The sequence below is a fragment of the Plectropomus leopardus genome, chromosome 2 (assembly GCF_026936395.1).
Source record: "Plectropomus leopardus strain MGB_pleo_1.0 chromosome 2, ASM2693639v1, whole genome shotgun sequence".
Classification (NCBI taxonomy): Eukaryota; Metazoa; Chordata; class Actinopteri; order Perciformes; family Serranidae; genus Plectropomus; species Plectropomus leopardus.
The window spans coordinates 26,419,179-26,444,060 of NC_142177.1; the positions used below are offsets into that span (position 1 = coordinate 26,419,179).

At 37.7% G+C, this 24,882-nt stretch overlaps 1 protein-coding gene across 1 annotated transcript in view; it reads left to right on the top strand.

Annotated features, from left to right (window-relative positions):
• pparg (peroxisome proliferator-activated receptor gamma) overlaps nucleotides 1-24,070 on the top strand; it is a 42,965-nt gene extending 18,895 nt beyond the window's left edge. Inside the window, exons 2-9 of the mRNA XM_042506427.2 lie at nucleotides 2,467-2,763; nucleotides 3,116-3,282; nucleotides 7,690-7,828; nucleotides 14,199-14,398; nucleotides 18,801-18,921; nucleotides 19,089-19,282; nucleotides 19,431-19,674; nucleotides 21,947-24,070. Coding sequence (XP_042362361.2) covers nucleotides 2,467-2,763; nucleotides 3,116-3,282; nucleotides 7,690-7,828; nucleotides 14,199-14,398; nucleotides 18,801-18,921; nucleotides 19,089-19,282; nucleotides 19,431-19,674; nucleotides 21,947-22,194 — 1,610 coding nt within the window. The 3' untranslated portion in view covers nucleotides 22,195-24,070. The remainder of the gene's footprint in view (nucleotides 1-2,466; nucleotides 2,764-3,115; nucleotides 3,283-7,689; nucleotides 7,829-14,198; nucleotides 14,399-18,800; nucleotides 18,922-19,088; nucleotides 19,283-19,430; nucleotides 19,675-21,946) is intronic.
• The last annotated feature ends 812 nt before the right edge of the window (nucleotides 24,071-24,882 follow it).

A 24,882-nucleotide genomic window follows, 5' to 3' on the forward strand; every position in this document is an offset into this window, starting at 1 on the left:
AATCATGTATAATATTAAAAAATAAATAAAATGAAAGGTAGCAGCAAAGAGTTAAGTTCAGCTATTAACTTTAACAATTGAACACATCACTTGAACTAGATATTCTACTTATTTCTGATTCACCACACAGTATTGTACAAAGTTACCCCCAGATTATATGCTGCAGCTGTGTGTGTGGTTTGCTTTCATGTGGGATGCAGTAACCTCTGACGACTGGTCTATGACCATCTCAGCTCACCTCTCTCTAACGATGCCTGACCATATGAGTTAGACATCAGAGTGACTGAAGAGCCTTCATTCATTAGTATCAACAAATAGCTGAGTATCTAGAGAGATCTGTGGGGTAGAAAATCAGTTTCTAAGACTTTCTGAATGTTGATTGAGCTCATTTTTCATACATTGTTAAAATACATTTATTCATTGTTCCCCAAGACGCAAATCCCATGAAAAGACCAAAAGCAACAAGTAATCAATCAAAGACTATTAAAGAGACCAACATCATCTGCTATTTACACCTGTCTGAATGACATTTCAAAATAAATTATTTACCCATTTCTTAAAAATTAAACTGTACATTTTTAATGTGTTTTGAATGATTTTCATCATAAGAACCTGGAAAAGTTAAAGCAGTAGAGTACAGGCAAGTGGCTGCCAGAGCTGATCGTGGCTACTTAAGAACAGCCACACAATGCCGCTGTGGGTGGAACTGCTACCTTACAGTCAAGATGGCAATGAAGATAACAAACTTTTGTCTAACGTTAGTTGATTGTTACATATAAGGTATAGAATTAACCCTTTGAGACCTTAAGCGCCATCGCTTTTCTTGCTTTCAGATGCCTTTCACAGGTATTTAAACCTTGAACCTGAATCGAATTGGCTTGATTTCTTTCAGAAACATGGGAAAAAGTCAATGAGCAACTTGAGCAACTTGGTAAGAAATTGCAAGAAAAAGTGGAATTAAAAAAATATTTTAAAAACCAAGGGGAAATGCCTAGGGTATTTTTTTAACTAGGGGAAAGTATGTTTATGGTTATCATAATCACATATTTAAAATGATGTTGTAGAATTGCTATAAAATGTTAAGAACTTTTTCCAAGTCATTTCCTTGTTTGTTTTTTACTTTCTTTTGTTTTTAGTTTTAGTTTTTGATTGTTTTTTGTTTTACTAGTTTTTAGGTAATTTTCTTGTACTTTTTACCAATTTCTTTCATTTTTTTTTTTTTTTGGATAATTCATTCTTTTGTTGCTCATTTCCCTCTTCCCATTTTTTTTTTAAAGAAATCAAGTCAATTTGATCAGGTTTTAGAGGGTTAATTTGCAGATGCTCATATTCAAAATGAGAGAAGTTTTTTCTGGATGTCAATATTTAAGCTATGGCTAAGACCAAAATGTGGTTGCAACACTGTAGCTTCTCGTTTTTTGGCCTAGCTGATTGCTTATGACTTGTAGTGACTATGGTTGGTTAAGAGGAGTGAAGAGTCAGCAGCTGGTATAAAATAGGTGTTACAACAATTGTGAATCTCTGCAACCATGAGAGTTCCTAAAGCAAACAGTTATACTTGTGAACTCAAAATATTAGGCTGATTGGACCAGTAGTTTGTGAGATTAGCTGTGGACAGATACGCACGGACGCACATTACTCAAATTTATGATCCCCTCCATTCTGACACCTTGCAGATAATACATGGGCTTGTAGCTGAGAGCCACAGACATTGTTTGTATTGACATTTACATGCAATTTCTTATCTATACGAAAAATATAGAATTACCATATACTTTGATAATGGCGGCCAAAACACAGTTTTTCTAGGAGGTACAAAAAGAAATCCCTGACGGTTGAAAATGGCTCACAGTATTACAACACACAATACTTAATTAAACAATCAGTAACTGATTAAACAGTCAGAAGTGCAGTCTGTTCCACTTCAAAAGCTAAAAACCTGCATCCTTGGCCCAGACAAGCTGAGGCTCAAACAGTCCTACTCTCTGTGTCCTTTGGTTGGGCAATCACACAGCTAGCCACCCAAACAGCAGCGGAGCAAGACACTGTTTTGTGCAGAAGACACGTTGCTCAGTGCCAGAGTTCGTCTTGTACTCACAGTGACACAATCTACCTCCCTGTTTACTAGATAACAGACAGACAGCAGGGACAAGCTGGAGGACCCGGGGTACTCGTCGTGTTGCGGAGTGTCTGTGTATGCATTTTAATATTGTGGGCTTTTCAGAATGGACTTATTTAATCATTAACACTACGTACAAGGCATCATGTGGGCTTATCTGTGTACATTTTTTATTGTCATCTTTCTTTCTACCCACCTCTGTTTCTCTTCTCTTTTTATCTCATCCTCTCTCTTCCTCCCCTCCTCTCTCTTGTTCCTCTAGCGTTATTTTCTTTTAACAAGGCCACATACAATCAACAAAGGATATTGCATCAGCTGTCGTGTCACTGCTTCATCTCTCTCCGCAGCAGACATGGTGGACACCCAGCAGCTCCTCGCCTGGCCTGTCGGTTTCAGTCTGAGCGCGGTGGACCTGTCAGAGCTGGACGACAGCTCCCACTCCCTCGACATGAAGCATTTGTCTACGTTAGACTACGCCTCCATCTCCTCCTCCTCCATCCAGTCCTCCCTGTCTCCTCCGCTCGTATCCTCCATCTCCTCTGCCGGTGTGGCCTATGACCCTAGTCCGCCGCAGCACGAAGAACAACTGACCAACATGGACTACACAAACATGCACAATTACAGGACGGAGCCGCACACACACAGTAAGTCCAGTCTGTGTGATGGGTTCCTCAGTGTTTCTTTATGCTGATTAAACGCACCCAAAGTTTAGCAGCAAAATTTGCAGGAGGAAGAAACTGAACCATATGCTCAAGTCCTCACGGAGGAAAACTGTAAAAAAGTGTGGAGGAAAATGTAAAAATTCATCGTGTAGCACATTAAGAGGAACATTGGTCAAGATAGTGATCTGTAATTGTGTTGAAAACATTAGAATAGTGGTTTTAGCCTGTTAGAGACCTGAAAATGGATTTAAGAGGTGTAGGAGGGAGGTTTTCATACTACAGTACTTGGTATAGTACTTGGTGTCCTAACTGCCTGATGATGTTCTGTCTTCAGATTTGATCAAGCTGGAGCCGGAGTCGCCTCCACAGTACTCTGACAGTCCTGTATTCTCTAAGCTCCAGGACGATACATCGACAGCAGCGCTAAACATCGAGTGTCGAGTGTGTGGAGACAAAGCTTCGGGGTTTCACTATGGCGTCCATGCCTGCGAGGGCTGTAAGGTAGGACTGAAAGATCGTCGTGGGGGATGATGAATTGTCATGAATGATGATGAAAATGAGATTTATAAAGAAAGTGGGAAGAATGTACAGCATGGTCAGTGTTTAAGCAACATATCCTCAGACAACAGATCAAGTGATAGTCAACCATAGACTGTATAAAAATATGGACAATTTGCCCCCACTTATTCCTGTTACGTTTAAGTGAAACCAAAATAAACTGGATACTGCTACTGTCATCTTGCACAGATTCTGCACAATAGCGTTTCCTATCAGTAAGGGGCTTTCTGCCAAAACACCCATTTGACCAATTGCGAGCAGCGCCATTGAACATGAGCACACGGATCGGCATACATAGCTGTAAGTCATGGTGGAAAATCCTTTTTTTGCAAAATTAAATAACTCATTAAAACAAAACTTTTCAGAAAAACGACCTCTTGATTGTACATAAAGGTGATGAGAACGAACATAAATGACAGAAACCTTTTTTGGGAAAAAGTCATTTGGTGGTGGCAGGCCCCCCACTTTAGGGGAACAGTCATGTCGCCCATTTTTATATACAGTCTATTTATTCAACAAATTAGCGCCCCCAGAATGGGTTTGTATCATTGCATATTGGTTTATCTTTTTTGCTTGTGTTTCTTTTTTGAAAGTTCTTCCATGCCCCTCTAATTTTGGACATTTTTGCAAATTTGTTAATGCAGCACAGGCAAAACTTGTCGTGTTATTTTTTCTTTTAGCAACAGTTCGAAGAGTCAGTGAAAGCAAACTTTCAGACCCAGCATAATCAATGGTTACGTTTAACTTTCACTGTGCCTGGCGTTCTGCTGCTCCATCTGTGCCCAGAATATGCTCCACACTCTGACAGTATGATGCAATGCATAACCTAATGGTATATTCCTAATGATTTTTTCAGGTAAAAAAAATAGAAAATCTATTTGTGGTGGCAGATGGGTTTGTTTTTTATCGTGGTATGCCCCTTCAAATAAATGAAAATATGGGAAAACCTGTGGTTAGGTTTAAGAAAAGAAACATGGCATGCAGCTGGCATGACATACCTTAAATTAACTTAAAGTTTATGGCTAAAATTGTAGTGCACAGCAGTGGAGAATAAACTGATTACTGTCTCCAAAAAGTAATGCTCAAGATCAAGGAAAAGAAGAATTTACAGTCATACCTTTACAGAGTCATGCCAGGAAATGGTAATATGTGTACCAATTTCTGCTGCGAATCGTTAACTTTTCTTTGTCTGCCAGTCTTCCTTTTTCTGTCACTATTTGTCACTCAGAGGTGAAACATGTTGGTGGAATAAATAATTCTGTAATTCATCTTTTCATTTCTTTGATGTCTGTCACTCTAACCACAAGCCCCATGCATTTTCCACTCAGCGACGGCTTAACGCAGTCTGCGCCTATACAGATGCACACCCAGTCTCTCAAACCCTCTCTGTCAGTCTGTCAGTATAGAGTATAAATAACTAATAGAGAGCGGGGGAAGTTTCACACATATTTCCATTTTCTTTGAAATGTCGAGACATTATACGAAGAGCATAAATTGTGACATTGTCCTTCAAATACATGTGAGATGTATTTTCAGAAAAAGCAGCTGCAACACACTTTTTTCAGTTTATAAAGCGAATACACATGTGTTGTGTTTTTGTCATCACTAAAAAGTTTCTGCAATAAACAAAAAAAGCTCACCCTTACTGTAGCCCTTATAATAGAATATGTTCAATTTTGTCTAATTAAACAACTTTATATTATAATAAAAAGTAGTCTACCTTTTAAAAACACAGATACATCTGAGTCTGATAAATTTTCAATTTAGCATTAATTTATCAACATTACAGGAATAATGATACCATCAAAAGAAACGGGAAACATTGACATGCACTTAATGACCATAAAAAAAGAAACCGTCTGTATGATGCAACTCAGTGCAATACTAGTTGAGATGATGTTACTTAATGGATATGTCTGGTGATATTCTCTGTTCTTTTTTTTCAACAAATGGCACAGTCTGGCACCTGGTAGCTACCCGACCTCACTTGAGCGTGCCCTGAAACTTCCCTAACAGCAAGATAAAGAAGAAAATACGAAAATTCAGGCAGGCTCTGCAGATAGATATACCGCCACACATTTATAGTGGGTTATATATGAAGAAGGATCTTTTTTATTTGGGGAGATTCTGTATTGTGAACCTTAAAACGTGTATGAAAGAAAATCACACAAGTCAAAATGAAAATCTAGTACATAATGTAGTGCAGAACTTAATAAATAGGTGTCAAGTGTAACAAGCGGTATATTATATAGACTAATATGTATTTGTGGTAGACTGGTGTGCAGTAATTACTTCTCATTAAGCATATATATTCGCTGCATTACCATATACTGTACGTATTTACTGTACAGTAAACAAAGGGGTTTACAGTTGGAAAGAAACTTTGTAACCATAACTTTACAGAAGCAATTAAAATTAATGCATGGTGAAAGGGCGACCAGGTGTTGTCTGGGGAGAGAGAGAAAGCCAGAACAGAAAAAAACAAAAAATTAATTAAGAAGTGCTGCAGTATTTACTTTTAATTTAATATTATATGTGTGTTATTAAAATGATACCAGTATTTCATTTTAAATATTGCATCTATAAATGTATTATTAATATTTATTTAATATTTAATTATAATTGTCAATACCCGTAAATTGCATTAACCCCTAAATATACATATATATGTTTACTACTGTTTAGGTAAACAATTTCAGTGCCTGGTTGTGAGGAAATGTTTTCACTTGTTTTAAAAATGAAAGTTTGTGACAAAGATTTTCGCATTTAAAAAGAATGACCTATCTTAGAGAAAAAGAAAGTACTGATACATGGAGTAACTCATTGTTGCTTTTGTTTTTTCGTGAGATTCGTTGACAATAAGTACAATACAGAATATCGCCAGCCCCATGCTTAAAAATGTCACGTTTTCTGTTAAGATTACTAAGGCTGATGTGTATGCGTTGACTTACTTATATTATTCATTTTGAGGTTTTACATTGTGGTGGTAATATAATCGACTGCAGTAGGTTGAAAGTTGTTTTTCATGTTCCATTTACATTTTGGCACAGCAGAAGAATTAATAATAACAGTGCATTACAATCAAATACAACACAAGTTCTAACCACAGCTTGATCATTCCCATAGCGTTGAATCAGCAGCACCTCTCTGACACTGTGGGGACTGTTGTGTTGAATTTATGACAATGTACAAGGCACTTAAGTCTGTACTGTACCTTCAGCGGCTGAATGAAGGTAGGGTACAGTGGTCATTGTTCTGCTGAGGTCTCAGGGGACACTCACCAGAAGAGGGGGTCAGCCAAGCAGGCAAACACTTAATTGTTTCAAAACAGAAAACATTCTTTATTGAGGTGGAGTCTTGACCCCCTTTAACTTCCTCCTTCTTTAAATAACCCACGATTAAAAAAGAACATCTGTGGATCGTAGGAATGCAGATGCCAAACACACCGGCCTTCACGTAGTCCAGATGTGGATTTGAAAAAAATAACAAACCATTAAATATTTTTCTCCTCTTAAAGCCCACAGGTTTTTTTTTCTTTTTGTGTCTGTTGAATTCATGTTTTCATTAGCTTTTTTAGTCAGCTTAGACAAACACCTCTGCCATCAACAAACCCGTGACAGATTTCGGAGTGTGCGTTGGCAGTTTGACCATGACTACATTACTAGCTGAGATAAGCACACGTCTTATGGCTCCTGTGGTCCTAAGGTTGAAAACATCAAACACAGTCTGCTTTTAAACACACTCATGGGCAGCATGAGTGACTTCCTCACAGCTTAGAAACAAGAAGTATCTAATCTGCATCTGTCAGTCAATACATGCTCCGCAGAGCTGCTCCACCAACAACACACTGCAATCTGACAATGAATGTTTACTAGAAAATGTAAAAACTAAATCTCCTCTGAACATTAGAAATTACTGTCTCATCTTTTCTTCTGACTTGTCTTGACTATAAAATGGATACAGGATTTTTTGTATTTATAAGGCACACAGTACTAGGGATTTTATTTATTTTTACCAAGTTTCAGTGTAGAAATGACCCCAATTTTGTGGTCATTTCCTCTTTTCCTGCTCATTGTCCTTTACTCATGTTTTTGAAAGAAATAAAGCCAATTTGGTAAGGTTTCAGAGGGTTAATAATGTGTAGCTGAATTGTTATATAGGCCTAACCATTTTCAAACTACCTAAATAAAGTCATTATGATGGTAGTTAAAGTTTTGAAAAATCATGTATAAAATGTACGACAACCCTGAAGCATAAAATATGGGATCTTTAATGACAAAATCTAAAGCATCTTTCTCTTTCTCTTTCTCTTTCTCTTTCTCTTTCTCTCTCTCTCTCTCTCTCTCGTAGGGTTTCTTCAGACGCACCATCAGGTTAAAGTTGGTGTATGATCACTGTGATCTTCACTGTCGCATTCACAAGAAGTCCCGCAACAAATGCCAATACTGTCGTTTCCAAAAGTGCCTTAATGTCGGCATGTCACACAACGGTAAGATGGTGATATTGTTACACACACACACACACACACACACACACACACACACATACACACACACATACACACACACCCCTTTTATAACGATCAGTATACAATCACAGTATGTATGATGTGCTTAAGTCACTTTTATCAATGAAAAAGCGTAGGTGCAAAATGAAAACACTTACAGTTAAGCCATCAAAAAGCGTAACTACCTGATGACAGCAGAAGTCAAAGCTTCTGTGCATTCAGGCTTATACGTTTTCATGCCTTTTCTTCAGAAATGCGCGCTATAAATAAGCAGACGCAGGTTAAAAGGCTAATTCTTTGAAAACGTGACCCAGGAAACTCCTTGCAGACCAACTCTTCTGCCTCTGATGCCCTCTGAGAACAGCACATACATCTTCACCACACTGCTGCCAATTTGGTCTTCGAGGTGTGGTGGATTTATAGCAATGTACACCACGGCCTAATATGTTGCCAGTAGCTTCCTCTGTGGTCTTAGACCTGCATTGTATGTTTTAGTTCCCATCACTCGTGCAATGTACCTGCCACCCCGACAGTTTGAGATTAAGATTAATTTTAGCCAGTTTATTTACAGCTTGTTTCATATTTTGATTTCACATTTATAAACATTGTTGTAATTGAAAGGGGGCTTTTTTTCATCTGTGGTCACCTAAAAAAATACAATAAGATTAAGATGAAAAGTTAGTGAAATGATAAGATTGCAGTAACAACATAACACAGAGCATCATTATGATACATTGTCAGCTTACAGTTTCCATTCAGTTGTTCAGTTGTTTGTTCAGTTGTTAAAGTTTTTTAGTAATTACACGGTACCTTTTGTACACACTTTATTAATATAACAGCTTTAGAAATATATTATGCAGGATTGTTGGTTACTGTTTGTAAACATAGTCACACTAGTGAGAGTGAAAGTAAAAGCCAACTCCAGATTCACTTCTATTTGATGTTTTGCCTCACCGTGTTTGCGTTTGCATTTTCTTTCGTTCTCTTGGATGCCTGCTGCTTGCGGTCTGGCACCTGGTCGCTACCTTTTTATCAACTGCTGTGGGGTACACACCCATAAACATCCCAAGCACAGAAAACAAGAATATAATATAAGTAAAATGGCAGATGACAGAGTCTCTGCTGAAAAATACACCTCTACACACTGCTAGTGGGTCATAAGTGATGATTCATGGGAATTACTTCTATATGAGTCCATACGTTGTTTTTGAGGAAATCCTTCATAGTATATCTTTAAATAATATGGTTAGATATAATTTAAACCAGAATAAGAAATTAAATAAAAGTAGCAAATCCACATGTACAAGCATTGTTTAACTATTGTTCACCCCCACAGGTGTTTTCACCAACACACGTCAGGTCAGGATAGAAATGCAGCAAAAATTGCAACAAAGAAACACCTCCCACGCTCAGCCGCCTGTGGACCGATCACTTGTGCGTCAGTTCAAATGCAGTTTAGTGCTGTGTCTGCTGTTTTGGCTGTTTACATTTACAGTTGCATGTGATTACAGGTTTTTGTCGTATCCATTTATTCACAAATATACAGTAGATCTCAGGTATGAGTTTTAATGCACCACGTAGTGGTTCATTTATTTTAACTTTGCCCTCCACACTGTCTGCTACACATTGGATTTCTATCCTCTGGTTTCAAGTAATTGAAGTTAGTCCCTGAATACAAGATAAAAGCTATTTGAAGACAGCGCCCCACATGTTCCACAACAGAGGAACAATATCTACAGAAATAATGTACCTAATAACACAATCCTTTCCCCATTAATCATCTTTGCCCTCACCCACGACTGTTCACCTGTAGGATGCTTTTGTTTTGTTAGACTTTGTTGGCCACTGGAGCTCATCAGCCACCACAGCTGTAGGCCGTTTTTATATTTAGTGCTGGCCCTCCCTTCGCAGGGGAGTTTCAGCATGGACTTGATGACTGTGTGGGCGTGCACAGGTTTTGCTTGATTTACATCAGCCTGACTCTCCTGTTAGTTTTGTTGCACCTGTAAGGGTGGGGCAACTTATTCATTCTTGTGATGTATGATCTCAGTGATCCATGAAAATACACAGCACAATCTCGAACAACAGGAGTTTTAAATTTCAGTCATAGTTGCCTTTTGGCCGATAAAAGTGCTTTTCATTCTGCACTGAAAAATCTTAGAATTTCAACAGTTAATGGGGATTCATTACATTTTTTAATCATGTCAATTTTATATTGACAAGGTAAAGCAATTCTTATCTGATTGACTGAATCAAATCACAAGAGTAAAATAACTGCAGAGGACTAGCAAAATGGTTGCATGTCTGTAAAGGGTGGACTCGAGGGTACCCATACAACCCATTTTCATTCATTCCCAAAATTTAGCCTAACTTTGGAGCTTTATTCAGCCCTCCTCCTGAGAAGATAGCATGACATGGTACTCACTGGATTCCTCAGTTATTCTAATTCATACAATACGAGAATCATATTAAAACTCAGCCTGGTACAGTCTCTTAAACAAGACCGTCGGACGGCAGTTAATGCAATTTAAAAAAAGAAAAATATGATGTACGGACCTTGGTGGTCCTTCGAGATTAATAAAGTTCTATCTTATCTCACCCTGGTGGCATCACGCTGACAGCCCTAGAGATAAATAAATAATTGAAAACACCTGTGTGGATACACAGAGCTCTGAGTCCATCTATACCTGGTATCTGCTTCTGTTATGTCAGACACTCAGTAGTTTACTTTATACTTTATACTGAGCATTAACTGACATTTGAGACACTCTTGAAATATCATCACGTGGGGTCTTAACCGGTGAAGAGTCACACAAATGTAGATTTTTGCATCTATAGAAGGACATGAAATTGTGGCATTATGGGCAGAAAGTAGTCTACGTCTTATAGGCACTGCGGATCCATTGTGGGAATTTTTGAGGGCATGACAAAAATCAGACTTAATTTGCACACTGCCTGTATGCCCATCCTATGAATGACATATTTTACCAACGAACAAATTACTTTTTACGTCAGCTGCGAGACTTTGCAGGCTCAAGGTCTCAAATTACAGTTTGTTCTTCTGTATTTCCATATGCCCACCACCACAGACACAAAGACTATAGAAGCGGATAGAAAGAGCGATCCATCATCTCTCTTACTCTGTCTCTCTGTCTCTCTCTCTTTCTCTCATACTCAGACCAAAGTCCGATCAAGCGGTTAAAATATTTTATATTTAATAATATTTAATAATATTTAATATTTAATAATTTTGTATTGCCTATTTCTTGCCTAAAATGTCATCATAACAAATATCAGAGCATTTTTGGCTGTAATATGGGAATTTATGAACAGGAAGTTAGTGTCTGACTGTTTCCTGTTTTGTAAAAGTCTGAAAATACTGAAATCATATTGTAAAACTAAGCAGCTCTGATCAAATATAAACAAAGATGCTGTTACTACGTTGCCTATCTTTTTTTTCTGTTTTCTCTCGTTACGTAGCACCAATTTCAAAAGTATTTGTCTCTCTACTGCATAGACAGCCTTGTTTTATGGAAAGACCACCTTCCAGCATTGAAATACTTCTTTAAGACATCTATTCTAGCTGACATGCATGTTAGGTGTTAACAAACACTACAGCCTCTGCCTTTCTAAGATGCTAGAGCTACAAACTAGGTTGGTTTGAGGAGAGATACTAACTGAAATTTTTTAGCTAATTTTTTAGAGCATACCATTTTTTTCTTTAGGATTTTGCCTTTTGTAGTTTCAAATCCCTTTCTTATATTTTTCAAACACGGATGAGTTACTAAAATCCCATTCCTGATGATTTGAGGCACAACAGCAGAACTGCTTTATATTTACAGTATGTTTTTGGCATCCACTATAAATTTGTTTGTTTCTTCTGCTGCCACTTTATCTCTCTGTCCCTCTCCCTGACTCCTCCTTCTCTCATATCACTCCCCTGTTATTTCACGAGCTGCGGCCGATTCTTTGAAAGTCCGCACGGTGTGGGTTTTTAATTTATCAATGATTGACATCTCAGAGTACATAGACCACAACTGATTTTTCCAACCTGCTTTGTCACCGCCGCGGGCTCGCTGCCAGTTGGAGGTAGGCCACTTCAGTTCATTTGCTTAAGGTGTGCATTCATAACACACTCAGCATTACACAATCACACAGCAGAGGCTTGAATTGAGGATAATTAATGACTTTCACTAACAGAAAAAAAGAGGGTTTAACCATTTTGCAACGTAGCATCAGATTTCAGGTAGACACACAGAACATCTTCACCATATTCACTTTAAAACCTTGAGTATAATTACACCTTCCTATAGTGTGATGCAAGTTTGGTTATGGAAAATCAGTTGGAAAAATAGTATTAGAGGTATTGTTTATAGTGGTGTGACTATTTTCATAATCAAACAGAAGCTATATGGAGAAGTAACACCAGTAAAAAGTGGCATTGATACAATGTTAACTTCTGAATAAAGTTTAAATTACAAACTGCACCTGTAAATTTGGCAAACCATCACCTAAGATTTGTCTTATATGTTAAAAAAATGGGAAGTTTTAGCAAGGATATCATAAATATGGAATAAAACCATAAAATATATCCTAAAATACAGAAAAATGTGGATATTCTTGCACAAAAAACACAAAAAAACTTTCCTCTTAGAAATGAAAATCAGACCCAGCTCCTTTGTTGTGTTTTCGTACATACACAGTGTAATCTAGCCTGCAGCAACAGGTGGAAAAGGGAGGAGAAAAGAGACTTGTGTAAATGTAAGAGATAGTTTTTCAGGTTTTGCAGTGAGCTGTGAAAACATCATTACCCATAAAAATACATCAACATGTTGTTAAAGAGAGCTACATTTTGTAATTGCTTGATGAGACACGCCTCATCAAAATCACAGTTTGTTGTGTTTGTCGTTAGTAGATTTTCCCTTTCACTGACTGATGTATGACTCATGTGTAGAAGTCGTCAGAGCAGTAAGTGCATGTCTCTCAAAATTAACGGATTTAATCTGTGATTCCAAAAAATATATTCTTGAGCAACACCTGAAAATATGTCAACCATTTTAACAATTTTTTTTCAGTATTTTAATATCAACCATTCTTCAGCAGTTTTTGATTCTGGTATTTAATGTGTTTATTTGCTGTAGATAGCAGGTCATTTTGTGGACATTAGCTGGTCGAGCTCGTTCATTGATCTCTGTCCAAATATTAGAGATGTGATAAAGAAATCAAACAACCACAGTCGCAGGCTCTGCAGCTGGAGCCCGCTCACCAGCGTCAGAGGAGAAATCATGTCAATAGCTCAGTAATTCAGCAATACTTTGGCTGCAAGAGGTCAAAATGCAAACAAACAAATGAAACTTGGGATGTTTATGTTCTTGTAGTAAAAATAATTTGTTTATATGCATTAATGTCAACGGCAGTGCAGGATCGTTATATAAGATGGTTGATTTCATCAGCAGTTTGATGTGTTCTGTAAAATTTTGGCAGCATATTATGGTTTCAGGATTGTTGCTTGAATGCAAAATGTACACTGATGTTAGTCGTCTCTCCTTTTAAATAACTTTTTGTTTTTAGATAATTTGGCAGGAGGAAGATTAAACGGAGGGTATTTTCAAGCTGTCTGTAGGTCCATGAAAAGTCTTGAGTTTTACTGCATAAAGATTAAGACTTAAAAGTCATCAAATAGTCCTAAAATCCAATTGTGTGTGTGTGTGTTTCTTCCCCTCTCTCTGATTTTTATAGAAAACTTTTGTTGTTGGTTTTTTTTGCTCCTTTTTTAAGGAAATGAGTTTTAAAGGCATGTTTTTGCTTTTGCTTTTCAAAACTTTTTACTATTTTGTTTCCTTCAAACTTTTTGGTGTTTTTGGGGGGGAACTGATTTTGTTGTTGTTATTGTTGTTGCTGTTTTTCTGAAATTTTTAAAAGGCATGTTGTTTTTAAAAAATTGCCAAATTTACACCATTTATTACAACCAGATATTGTGAAAACAGAAATTATATTTGAATTTTCAAAATTCTGATGGTCCTTGAACACGTGGGATGCTGAAATTATGTTTAAATCTTATATGTCTGACAAACACCAGGCACGTTGGGCAAGAAAAAAAATATGTATTTTGGGTTTTGGAAAGGCATGGAGAAGTTTTGAAATTTCGTCCATGTGTGGGAACCCTGGTCCAAAGAAATTTCACAAAGAGGATGTGTACGTTTTATGTTTGGTTTGTGTCATGCATGAGAATGTAAACGTGAGTTTATCTGTGTGATTATTCCTACTAATAATGGGCTTCTGTGTGGTCTCTTATATATAACTTGTACCAGCCTAGTTCCTCACTAAAGTGTGTTTCTGTTTCCTTTCCCAGCCATTCGTTTTGGCCGAATGCCGCAAGCAGAAAAGGAGAAACTGCTGGCTGAGTTCTCATCTGACATGGTGCACATGCACCCAGAGGCAGCAGATCTGAGGGCTCTGTCCCGGCATCTGTACGAAGCCTATCTGAAATACTTCCCCCTCACCAAGGCCAAGGCCAGGGCCATCCTCTCTGGGAAGACCGGAGACATTGTGGTAAGCAGCACTGCCTTAATTCCACTTTCTATTTATTTGTATATATAATGGTAGGGGAGTGCTGCACATTGCCTGCAAAAGGCAAAGATCTATTACTAAATTTTCTACTGGATATTTCAGTATAGTGAGTAATATTTTCATGTCATATTCTTCCAAAAATCTAATACAGTACATGAATAAAGCATTCCTGACTGACGCATCTTTATTTACACGTGTTATATTATCTTACCATATCGTTATATATGTATAATTACCACAATTGTCTGTCATGTGCAGCCTAGAGTTTTAAATTAAACAAGCAGGTTTTGGGGGTAAAACAATTAAAAATAATAAAAGTTTTAAGTGCAGGAGTTTATAGGATCTGAACTTACAGCAGTTCGAACTTTTTAACTCAGTGTACGTGTTAACATTTTTTGCAACGCTCAGCTTAGTTCAGATGAGGTCTTTGCAGTCTGTTACTGATGCTCAAAAAAGGAAAAGTGGATCAACTGGTTTCTACATGTCTTGGCTGTTAGAAACACCTCAGATTACAGTGGTCAAGCTATGCAACACGATCACACAGCTTCTCGGCAGTCTGATATACAATAATGGCTTTGACATTCCTGCTCAACAAGTCAAACTAATTTATGAAGACATTTTGTAATTTATACAAGGGGGCTGTAGGAAAATGTGTTGACCACAAGCATAAAAATGTGAGATTTTGATCTGTTTCTGTGTTTTTGTATGTAAGGTTTTGAGATATTGAAAGTCACTATTCAAAGGAGACCAAATCAGGAAATTCACATCATCTGACTCACAACTGGCAGACCAGAGAAAATGGTGGTGAATATTTTAAAAATGATCTACAGTGCATTTGTGTTGATGCTGACACTATTAAAGGTTAATGGTTGAAATAAGGTCGAATTATCTTCCTTTGCAAAAATTTTGACAACTCAAAGCAAAATGTGATTAATTAATCTCTTTCAGTCAAACCTTATTAAAAGTCTAGTTAAAGTCAAAATTAGGTTAATGTAGTTTTTCTCTTACAAGGAATTTGATTTGTTTTTTTGGTGCATGGATTAAACAATGCTCCAAAGTTAGTCTTAATTTTGGCTATGGAAAAAAAATGCATGGCAATTTCACAGGGGTCCCTTGACCTTTGACCTCCAGATATACGAAAGAAAATGGCTTCTAAAGGTACCCACGAGTCTCCCCTTTACAGACATGCCCACTTTAATGACAGCCCCACGCCGTTTTCGCTATTTGATTCCTAATCAAGACAATGCTTTACCTTGTCAGCATGGACTTTATAACTGTTCTGAAATGCTAAATAATTGAATTAGACATGTGATTAAAAAATGCAATTAATTGTCATTAACTATTGAAATTCTGCGATTAACTGTGATTTAAAACATTAATCATTTGACAGCCCTAATTAACATTTAATTAAATAATACTTTTGATTTCAATGTGCAATGAATAACAAAAGTAAGAGTGCAAATGAACCAAAATCCACCAATTACAGCTCTTGTCCTCCACTGTAATTATAATAATTGCTGTTGTTGTTATAAAGTTTAACTGTATTTGCATACAAATTTCACATTTTGGATGTTGCTGCCTTAACTGGCTATAAGCCTGCTTTGGTTAACTGCACTATATCAGTAAGAGGAGACTTTGGGAATTGTAATTATTATTATTATTGGCTCTTCAGCTGAAAACCCCCTGTACCTGCAGCATCTGAGTCTTTTCCATTTCTGTTGCTTCTCTCTATAAAGTCAGATGAGTTCAAGGACACTCTGCCTCTCTTCAGTCTGAGTGTTTTGACTTTTCATCACAGCGATAGCAGCCAAACAGCACTGTATTATCTGTTGGTTTGAGGAAGTCTTGGTTTATTTACTAAACCACAGCAAACCTCCTGAAGCAAACTGGGAGTCACTGATTTTATCTTTTGTGGAGTATTTACATTTTTTAACACATGGGGCCTTGATATGAGTTATGCACAGTCAATGTTAAATTCCACCCGCACTCCAGCGAACCATCTGAGGTAAAGGAAGACGTTTATAATTAATTACACTTTTTTTTTTTGGCTTTATTAGTTTGACTGAGAAAACTTTGTACAGTTAATTAGACAGTAAAGGTAGATAACTTTGGTGGGCCACTTTGGCTTGTAATGAGTAATGACTAATTATAAAAATTAGGTTAACAGTAGCCAAGGCTGAAAAGAGTTACAAAGTCAGCAAATTTATGTTACACAGCAATATCTACCCAACGTTTGCTGACATTAGCCAACTTAATAAGGCCTTTAACACACCGGGAGAGAAATTCACGACACGAATGCAAAGTAATCGTCTGCAAATATTTTGCATCAAAGCAGTTCATACCGGCACAGATGCAAATCTGCAAAAGTTCCAGCATTTGTTCAGAAAGCATTCAAATAGATTCACTCTGAGTGTATTTGAGTTTTTTTAGTGAACAGGTAGTGTTTTTATTATTATTATTATTATTATTATTATTATTATTATTATTATTATTATTATTATTAGTGAGTGAAAAGTATAATACCAAAAAAGAAACAACAAAGAGGAAACAGGGTATTGACAGCATACATTAGGGTAGACAGTGACGGGAAAAATAGACAAGACAGGACGAGACAGGACAAACAGATAACAAACATACAAAAGATAATCAGCCATAATAGTATTTGCTGTTGTACTAGGGTTGTTATTAAATAAACAATAATAATAAATACAAATAACCAAATTATATATAATAATAGAACCAGATAGTGTATTTTTCTGTTGCTTTTGTTTTTGTGAACGGTAAGATTGAAAAGAGCTGATCTGGTATGCGCTGCTTTTGTCAAGGTTGAAAGGAGCAATAAAGTTTGCTGTCTGGGTTTGAACAAAGGATCTTTCATGTTGCTGTTTGGAGATGCTACACAAACGATATACAGGCCCATAATTGCCATGACATTGTAACTTATTTGGTTGATTGGTTGATGCCTTTATTCATGTTGTGAAATCTCAAAGTTGCAAAGAAGCATTGCAGTTCTGGGAAAAACATATTGTACACTCCGTGTTGTTAACGTGCTGTAGCGTATTTAAATTACCGTGTGGAGGTCTGGCCCAACACCTACAAAAGCACCCTACAATCAATATGCATACTGCAAAAAAAGAGCCTTTAGGATAATAAACAATGCCTGATATCAGGGACATACCAACAATCTGTTTTTTAAGTCACTTTCATTAAAATTCATGGATCTGGTGAAATGTAAGACTGCACAAATAATGTACAAGGCTAGAAATAATCTACTTCCCGGCAATATACAAAAATGTTCTTGGACAGAGAAGGGGGTAATAATTTAAGAGGGAAATTGAATCTGAAACAGTGTTTTGCACGCACGAATCTTAAAAGTATGTGTTTATCTGTTTGTGGTGAGCTTTTGTAGATGGACTGAAGACAGAAATCAAACAAAGTAAGAATATCAGACAGTTTAAAAATATGATAAAAAAAAGATCATTTTTGCGAGTTACAGAGACGAAGAAGGGGAACGTAAACGCCAATGGTGATATTGTTGTTTATGTATTTCTATATTGGGATAGTGGTGTTAGGTTTTGGGATGGACACTTGGGCAAAGAGTTAGTTTATGTTTGGGGAATTGATAGTTTTGAATAGAACAGGAACATTATTAGACAAGCATTTTGCTTCTTCCTGCTCCCTTCCGGTTATAAAAAATGTAAGTTAATGTTGCTTATTGAAAATCTGTAATGTATAGACACTTTTTTCATATGCACAGCATTTTATTTTATTTTTTAAATGTTCAAAATAAAGTATATTCAATTGCAATTTAAAAACTGGCAACGTTGAACTTACAAACACAATAGATTCTTGCACAGGCAGCACATATACACAGATGTCATTCAGTCACATCAGAGATGGCTTTTCATTTTATATCGCTTTGTGAGCTGTAACTCCCTGTAGGATCTCTCATTATTCATCCCTCCGCTATGAAAAAGGAAGATTTAAGTGTATGAATGGTACCATTCATCATTCAGGCCGGTGCATGTCTTTGCCAAACTGTGAGAGCGACTTTAACTTAGTTATGCTTCATTTACCTGGAAATAGGTTTTTTGTGTCTCTCAGCCTGCAGCTCACATTTATTTTCTTTGTCCATCAGACATATGAGATGTGCGATGTTTGCTTTTGCAGGTCTGATGAATGAGCCATGACCAAAGTGCACACGCAGTATATGTGATTACATCTGTAGATCACGTGTGCTGTCCTCACAAGACCTACAGTACAAAAGGCTAATGCTGTTATTGTCTTTTCTTCCTTTGTTTTGTTTTTTTCTTCTCCCTTCTGCTGTACTTTTCCATCTGCACAAATCTCTTCTTTTCCCATATTCTTTCTGCTGTACCTGCAGCCTTTTGTCATTCATGACATGAAGTCTCTTATGGAGGGAGAGCAGTTTATTAACTGTAGACAGATACCAAACCAGGAGCCCCACCAACAGCAGGAGTCCGCCCTAACAGCTGGACACGGAGGTCAGAAACACAAAATGACTTTGTCTTTTTTTCAATCAGTTACCTTCCTTGTTGAATAGGCTTAAAAACTCTGGCTGCTGTTTGCACTGAAGACATTTAAAACATCAGGACCTGAGCTTAGGCCTCAAGACTTAAGCTTTGTCTTTACACATCTCATCTGATTTCAGGTAATGTGGGAGGTCACCCGGGGTCAGAGTATGGCTATTTGGGAATGACAAGCATCAGCGGACAGGCGCCGTCAGACGCTCTGGAGCTTCGTTTCTTTCACAGCTGTCAGTCACGTTCAGCCGAAGCAGTTAGAGAGGTTACAGAGTTTGCTAAGAGTATTCCAGGATTCATCGATCTCGATCTCAATGATCAGGTGAGTGGCATAAATACTGCCTCTCTTATCTGTTCTGTTAGTCATCTATACATATCTTCACTGTATCTCTATACGCCGTAAACATTTACCTACCGGCCGTCCTGCCTATCTAATCAGCTCCTCCCCTCAACCCTTTACATTTTCCCAGGTAACTTTGCTGAAATACGGTGTGATTGAAGTCTTAATTATAATGATGGCACCTCTGATGAACAAAGACGGGACCCTGATCTCCTACGGACAGATCTTCATGACGCGGGAGTTCCTAAAGAGTCTCAGGAAACCTTTCTGTCAAATGATGGAACCAAAGTTTGAGTTCTCAGTCAAGTTCAACACGCTGGAGCTGGACGACAGCGACATGGCGCTGTTTCTGGCTGTCATTATCCTCAGCGGTGGTGAGTGGGTTTTTTGTTTCATTTTTTTCCTGCAGGATATGTAGTAGAGGTTAGTGTCAGTAGTCTTAGAGCAATAATTTGATCCCACTAATACAAAGTTGCAGCCAGGAGAGAGTTGGCTGACGTTATGTGTTAGCTTTAGAGACTTTATGCTAATAGCTACCAAACATTAGAGGACTTTGAAAAGACTTTTTGAAGATTAAAGTGTAAAACCCACTGACATCTAAAGACAATATGAGTTTTTATTCACACACTATAAGATTTGCAAAGACTGGAGATCTATCAGGGTCATATACAAACCATAAAGTTTAACTGTATTTTCGTGCAAATTTTACATTTTGGATGTTGCTGCCTTAACTCGCTACAAGCCTCCTTTGGTTAACTGCACTATTTCAGTAAGAGGAGACTTTGGGAATTAGAAGGCAAACTTTATCAAAAACTGAGATCTCTCACTAAAATAAGTGCTGGATGACAAGTCAGATACACACCAAGATAAACACCAACTCTTGTTCACTCCGCAACTCCACCAGTTTCTCCTTCTTTACCACAGTACAAGAGAAGCGAGACTTGTTTATGTTCTCGCTGCTCCTCAGCGTCGCCTCCATGTTTAGTCTCAATCTGGCTGGCTCCTTCCTGTTTGGTGCTGGAGAGAGCGCAGCCATTAGTTGTTGACAATTTTAACGTCATTGAACTTCAGTATTTGCATCAACCAACGCAGAAATCTTAGGATAATATTAAACACGTTTGATTTTACTGGAACGTCATGACGAGAAAATGACTGACTTTAGACAGCTCGGACTGAGTTTTATGACCTCCTGAGACCAAACGATTGAAATCACGGGGGTGCAAACCAACTGAAGTAAAACTCTCAGGATTTTATTCCGGCATTGGACATTTGTCTGCAACACTTTAATCGCTTGAAAAGTTGTTTGGTGTAAGGCCGGCAAAGGTCTTAATGTTAAATTTATGCTAAGCTAAGCTAAGCTAAATACTTTCATACTGAACAGACAAATGTGAGACAGTTTTCAGCGGACTCCTGTAAAGAAAGCAAACCAGCGTATTTCCCAAAAATGCATTTTTAATTCCTCATCAGCTCTTAGTACAGAATAGTATGTATAATATTTTAAAATAACTTTATGTATGCAATAAGGCTGCGCATTAAGTTTTCTTTTAATTGTTAAGTAATTGGTCAGTTCCTTTGTCAATTAAGTGATTCATTATTTGGTTCATATATGTTTTTAAAAAAAGGGAAACATTTCGATCTATGTTTTCCAAATCCTCCAAAGATGTTCAGTGTAGTGTCACAGAGAAACCAGAAAATATTCACACTTCATACAATTTTGACTGCTTTCTTAAAAGATTACTCAAACCAGTTAATCGATTATCAGAGTAGTTGGAGGTTAATTTAATTATTGACAACTAGTAGATTAATCAAATAATCATTGCAGTTTTGTGAGCAATTATGTTAATTTATTTCCTTAATTAATTTATTGTCTAGTTGGAACAAAATATTTTTTTTACAGAACATGTGACATTACAACAGTTTCATTGTGAACGTTAAGTGTTGTAAGGTGTCTACCATCAGCAGTCTAAGTTATTGACCCACTGCGTTACAAACACAATCTATGGCTCGCCTTGACCCATTTATCAGTTTGCTGGTTTCACGTGGGGACAATAAACAGCTACATCATGTTTCAAGATTTAAAAAGAGCAAAATTTTGACCCATTTCAGCAAAGTCGAAAAGAAAAGAGCAGACAACCACATGAACGACCGAGAGTTACTTAACAATGCTTGTTTCTTCATGTTTGTCCTCTGTTATTTATGATATACTGTATGTCAAAAAGAAAAGTACTGGAGAGTGAAGTTTTTCTCCTGCCATCAACATGATGTTTTTGTAATAAAATAAACAAGTTTTTAGAGGACTAATGGTTTAACTAAACTTTTCACGATTGTGTAACAGCAAATCAAACCTCTCTCACAACCCAAACCCGTGCAGTCTAATATTGCTGGTTAGCGTGTGGCCACTTGATAAAAGTGCGGCCTTGAACCTGATGAAGATGAGAATCAGACATTTAAGTCAATTATTAACGTAAATGACTAAGATTACAGCCTGAATAAAGATAAGAAGGCTTTTATAAATAGCAATAATACTTCCAGGGTATTATGGGACAGCTAAATTAAGTCTTTTCAGGTAATAGAAATGTTTATCTAATAGTTGTGCCAATAGAAATGTGTCACTGATTTATCCTCCTGTCTCTGTGTCTCATCCAGACCGTCCGGGCCTGCTGAACGTGAAGCCCATCGAGCAGCTCCAGGAGACGGTGCTCCACTCGCTGGAGCTGCAGCTGAAACTAAACCACCCAGACTCTCTGCAGCTATTCGCCAAGCTGCTCCAGAAAATGACCGACCTGCGTCAGATCGTCACCGACCACGTCCACCTCATCCAACTGCTGAAGAAGACGGAGGTGGACATGTGCTTACACCCGCTGCTGCAGGAGATCATGAAGGACTTGTATTAGAATTCAACAGGAGAAAAAGGGGCCACGCAGAGAAAGAGGAATGAAAAGAGATTTTATTTTTAAAATCATGACTTGTGAAATTGTAATGATGAGGCACTTTGTGCTGCTGGTGTGTTGAAATAAAGGGAGGTAGCCAGACAGGCTGACTGAAATTGAGAAAGACATGAGGAAGAACAGGAAGAGAGAAATCAAGGGGAGAAAGACAGAATCTTTGTGTTCTATCTCGTCTAGACAGCAGCGCATGAATAACATGCGGCGCACAGTCATTTAGCGACTGCTGAGCCTGGACATTTTGTAAATGAGTCGGTTGCCAACTTAAACAAGAAACTACCACCGATTGCACCAACCAGGACGAGCAAAAGAGAGGGGACTTTCTTATTGGCAAAGCTGAAGCTTAAAATGGCAAGTGCTCAACACATCCTGCTTCAACTGCCTTCAGGAGAAATCACTGTGAATATTTTTTACACCACGCGTCACACAGTAGATACAGTATGTCAGCCCTTACTTACTCCCAACTCGTGAAATGCCGCCGCTTTGTCAGTGATTTTGGCATCAGATACCGACACACAGAGGCATCCTTTGCTGTGGTATAATACACAGCAAGCGGCTTTTTTTTGCTGCAGCTGGCCGCATCCATACTCTTTAAATACTGCCGCTTTGTCTGTGGATGTTGGCATTGGACACAGACGCATTGAGACACTCTTCACTGCAATATTGATCAGAGATGTGTACTAAAACCTGGTGTTAAACGAGCCCCGATGCCGGATTATTTAAGACCATAATGCGGGTCTGCTACTTATATTTAAGAAAAGAAGGCTTTTTATTGTTTATTTAGGTTACATAAATGTTTTTTTGTACTGTTTTTATCTCACCAACTTCGATTCTAAGTTGCAGTATATTAAGACATTCGTCTATGATGCATTTTCGCTCTTCAGTCCGGAGGAGAGTTCTCTGTGTGTCGGCGCTTGCAGCTACTTAGTTCATCTCTCGTCACCACTTTAATTTCTGGTATGTTATAGTCTATCATAGTGAGTTGATCAAAATTTCTTCTTCTTTATTTTCGCTTAAAGGAGATACCCAAAAGAACTGATGAGAGTATTGTTAAAATACCGGATCGATAAGTAGTATCGCTAAGAGTAGTACTGTTAAAATCTTAAGATATGCAGCAGGTGGTGGCTATTTCTGACGCAGCCAGAAATTAGCATTAAGGGTGAGAAACTCCATACAGGGTGGGTGGAAGAGGAGGTGCATGGTTCAAAAAACACTGGACTTTAACTCAGGAGCCCGCTGTTTGTTTCCTGTGTGAAACGGAAAGTTGTAGAGTTATTTTAGAGCAGTGTGTAACATGCTACGCTAGTAACGCATGTCGCATATGTATGCCACATCCAGTGACATTATGTAAGTAAGAACCATAACCGTAAACCTAAAGGAAAAGGAAAGGGAATGTACCTGAAAATTAAGTGTTTTACCTACTTTTTTACTTTTTAAAGTTTATTTTGAAAAAGTTTGTATGCAAGCAACAAGCAGAAATTGCACATTTCCTGCACAAACGGAAATCTATGTTCAAAAGCCGCAGTGCAAGTAACAAGCGTTAATTGAGAGGCCCTCTGTGAACGCCCAAAACCAATGCAGGAGGGTACCTAATGCATCAAATTTTGACGTTCAGGTCCACTGACAAAGTGGTGGTATTTGATGAGTCGGACGAGGACGTGTTAAGTATGTGTTGTTTATGTGCAGCTTATGTACGTTACAACCGCCACAGGCAGCAGCCGTGTGTACGTGCTTCAATACCTCTGTGAACACTCACAAAAATGCATGAATGCCCGTGTGCACTCACACAAACACACACACACACACACACACACACACACACACACACACACACAAAACAATGCACAGACAGCCGTGTTCTGTTTGGCATCAGGGTGACGGTGCTATCTCTTTTTAATCAGCTTTATCCAAAGACAGAAATCAGATTATTGCCTGTAACATATTTTAGTCTCGGCCACCTGCAGAAACTGTGAGAAAGTGAGAAGCCGACAAAGTGAGTGAATGCCTTTGAAAATAGACACGTCACACATGTATAATGTATATTCATATGTATTATTTTTGTATGGATGAAACTGTAAAACGCTTTTCAGCTATTTGAAATTCTTTAAAAGTGGTTATAAATTTTAATATGAAATTGTTTTTTATCTATGCAAAGTGTCCAAGTCTGATCAATCAGATCTTTGTTGGTTTTTTTTGGGGTGGGGGGGTTCTCAGACAAAGGGATTGGATTAATACAAGTGGGGGAAAAAATTGTTGTAAATAAAATATTTTCTAACTTTTTATTCTGTCTCTTGCTTGAAGTCATTGGGGTGAACTTGCGATGTACCATCAGAAAACATTTCCTAATACTGATCTTTCTTGAAAGCATTCCAGTCACCCAGACTGGAAATGTGTTTTGCAGTCATTACATCAGCTGTCCTCAGTGTCTCTTACCAAACACACACACACCCTGTTGGAACGATTGCAACATCTGAACTCTGCTGAACCGCAGAAAACCAAAGTCTGAGGATTCACATTCGATCAACGGGGGGGTTTTAAAGGGTTTAATGTTTTTTGGATGTGCTGTTTATAATTTTCTTGAGCATCTCCTTTTGAGCCTTTTTTATCAGACATTCATTTACAGAGAGACTTTAAAGA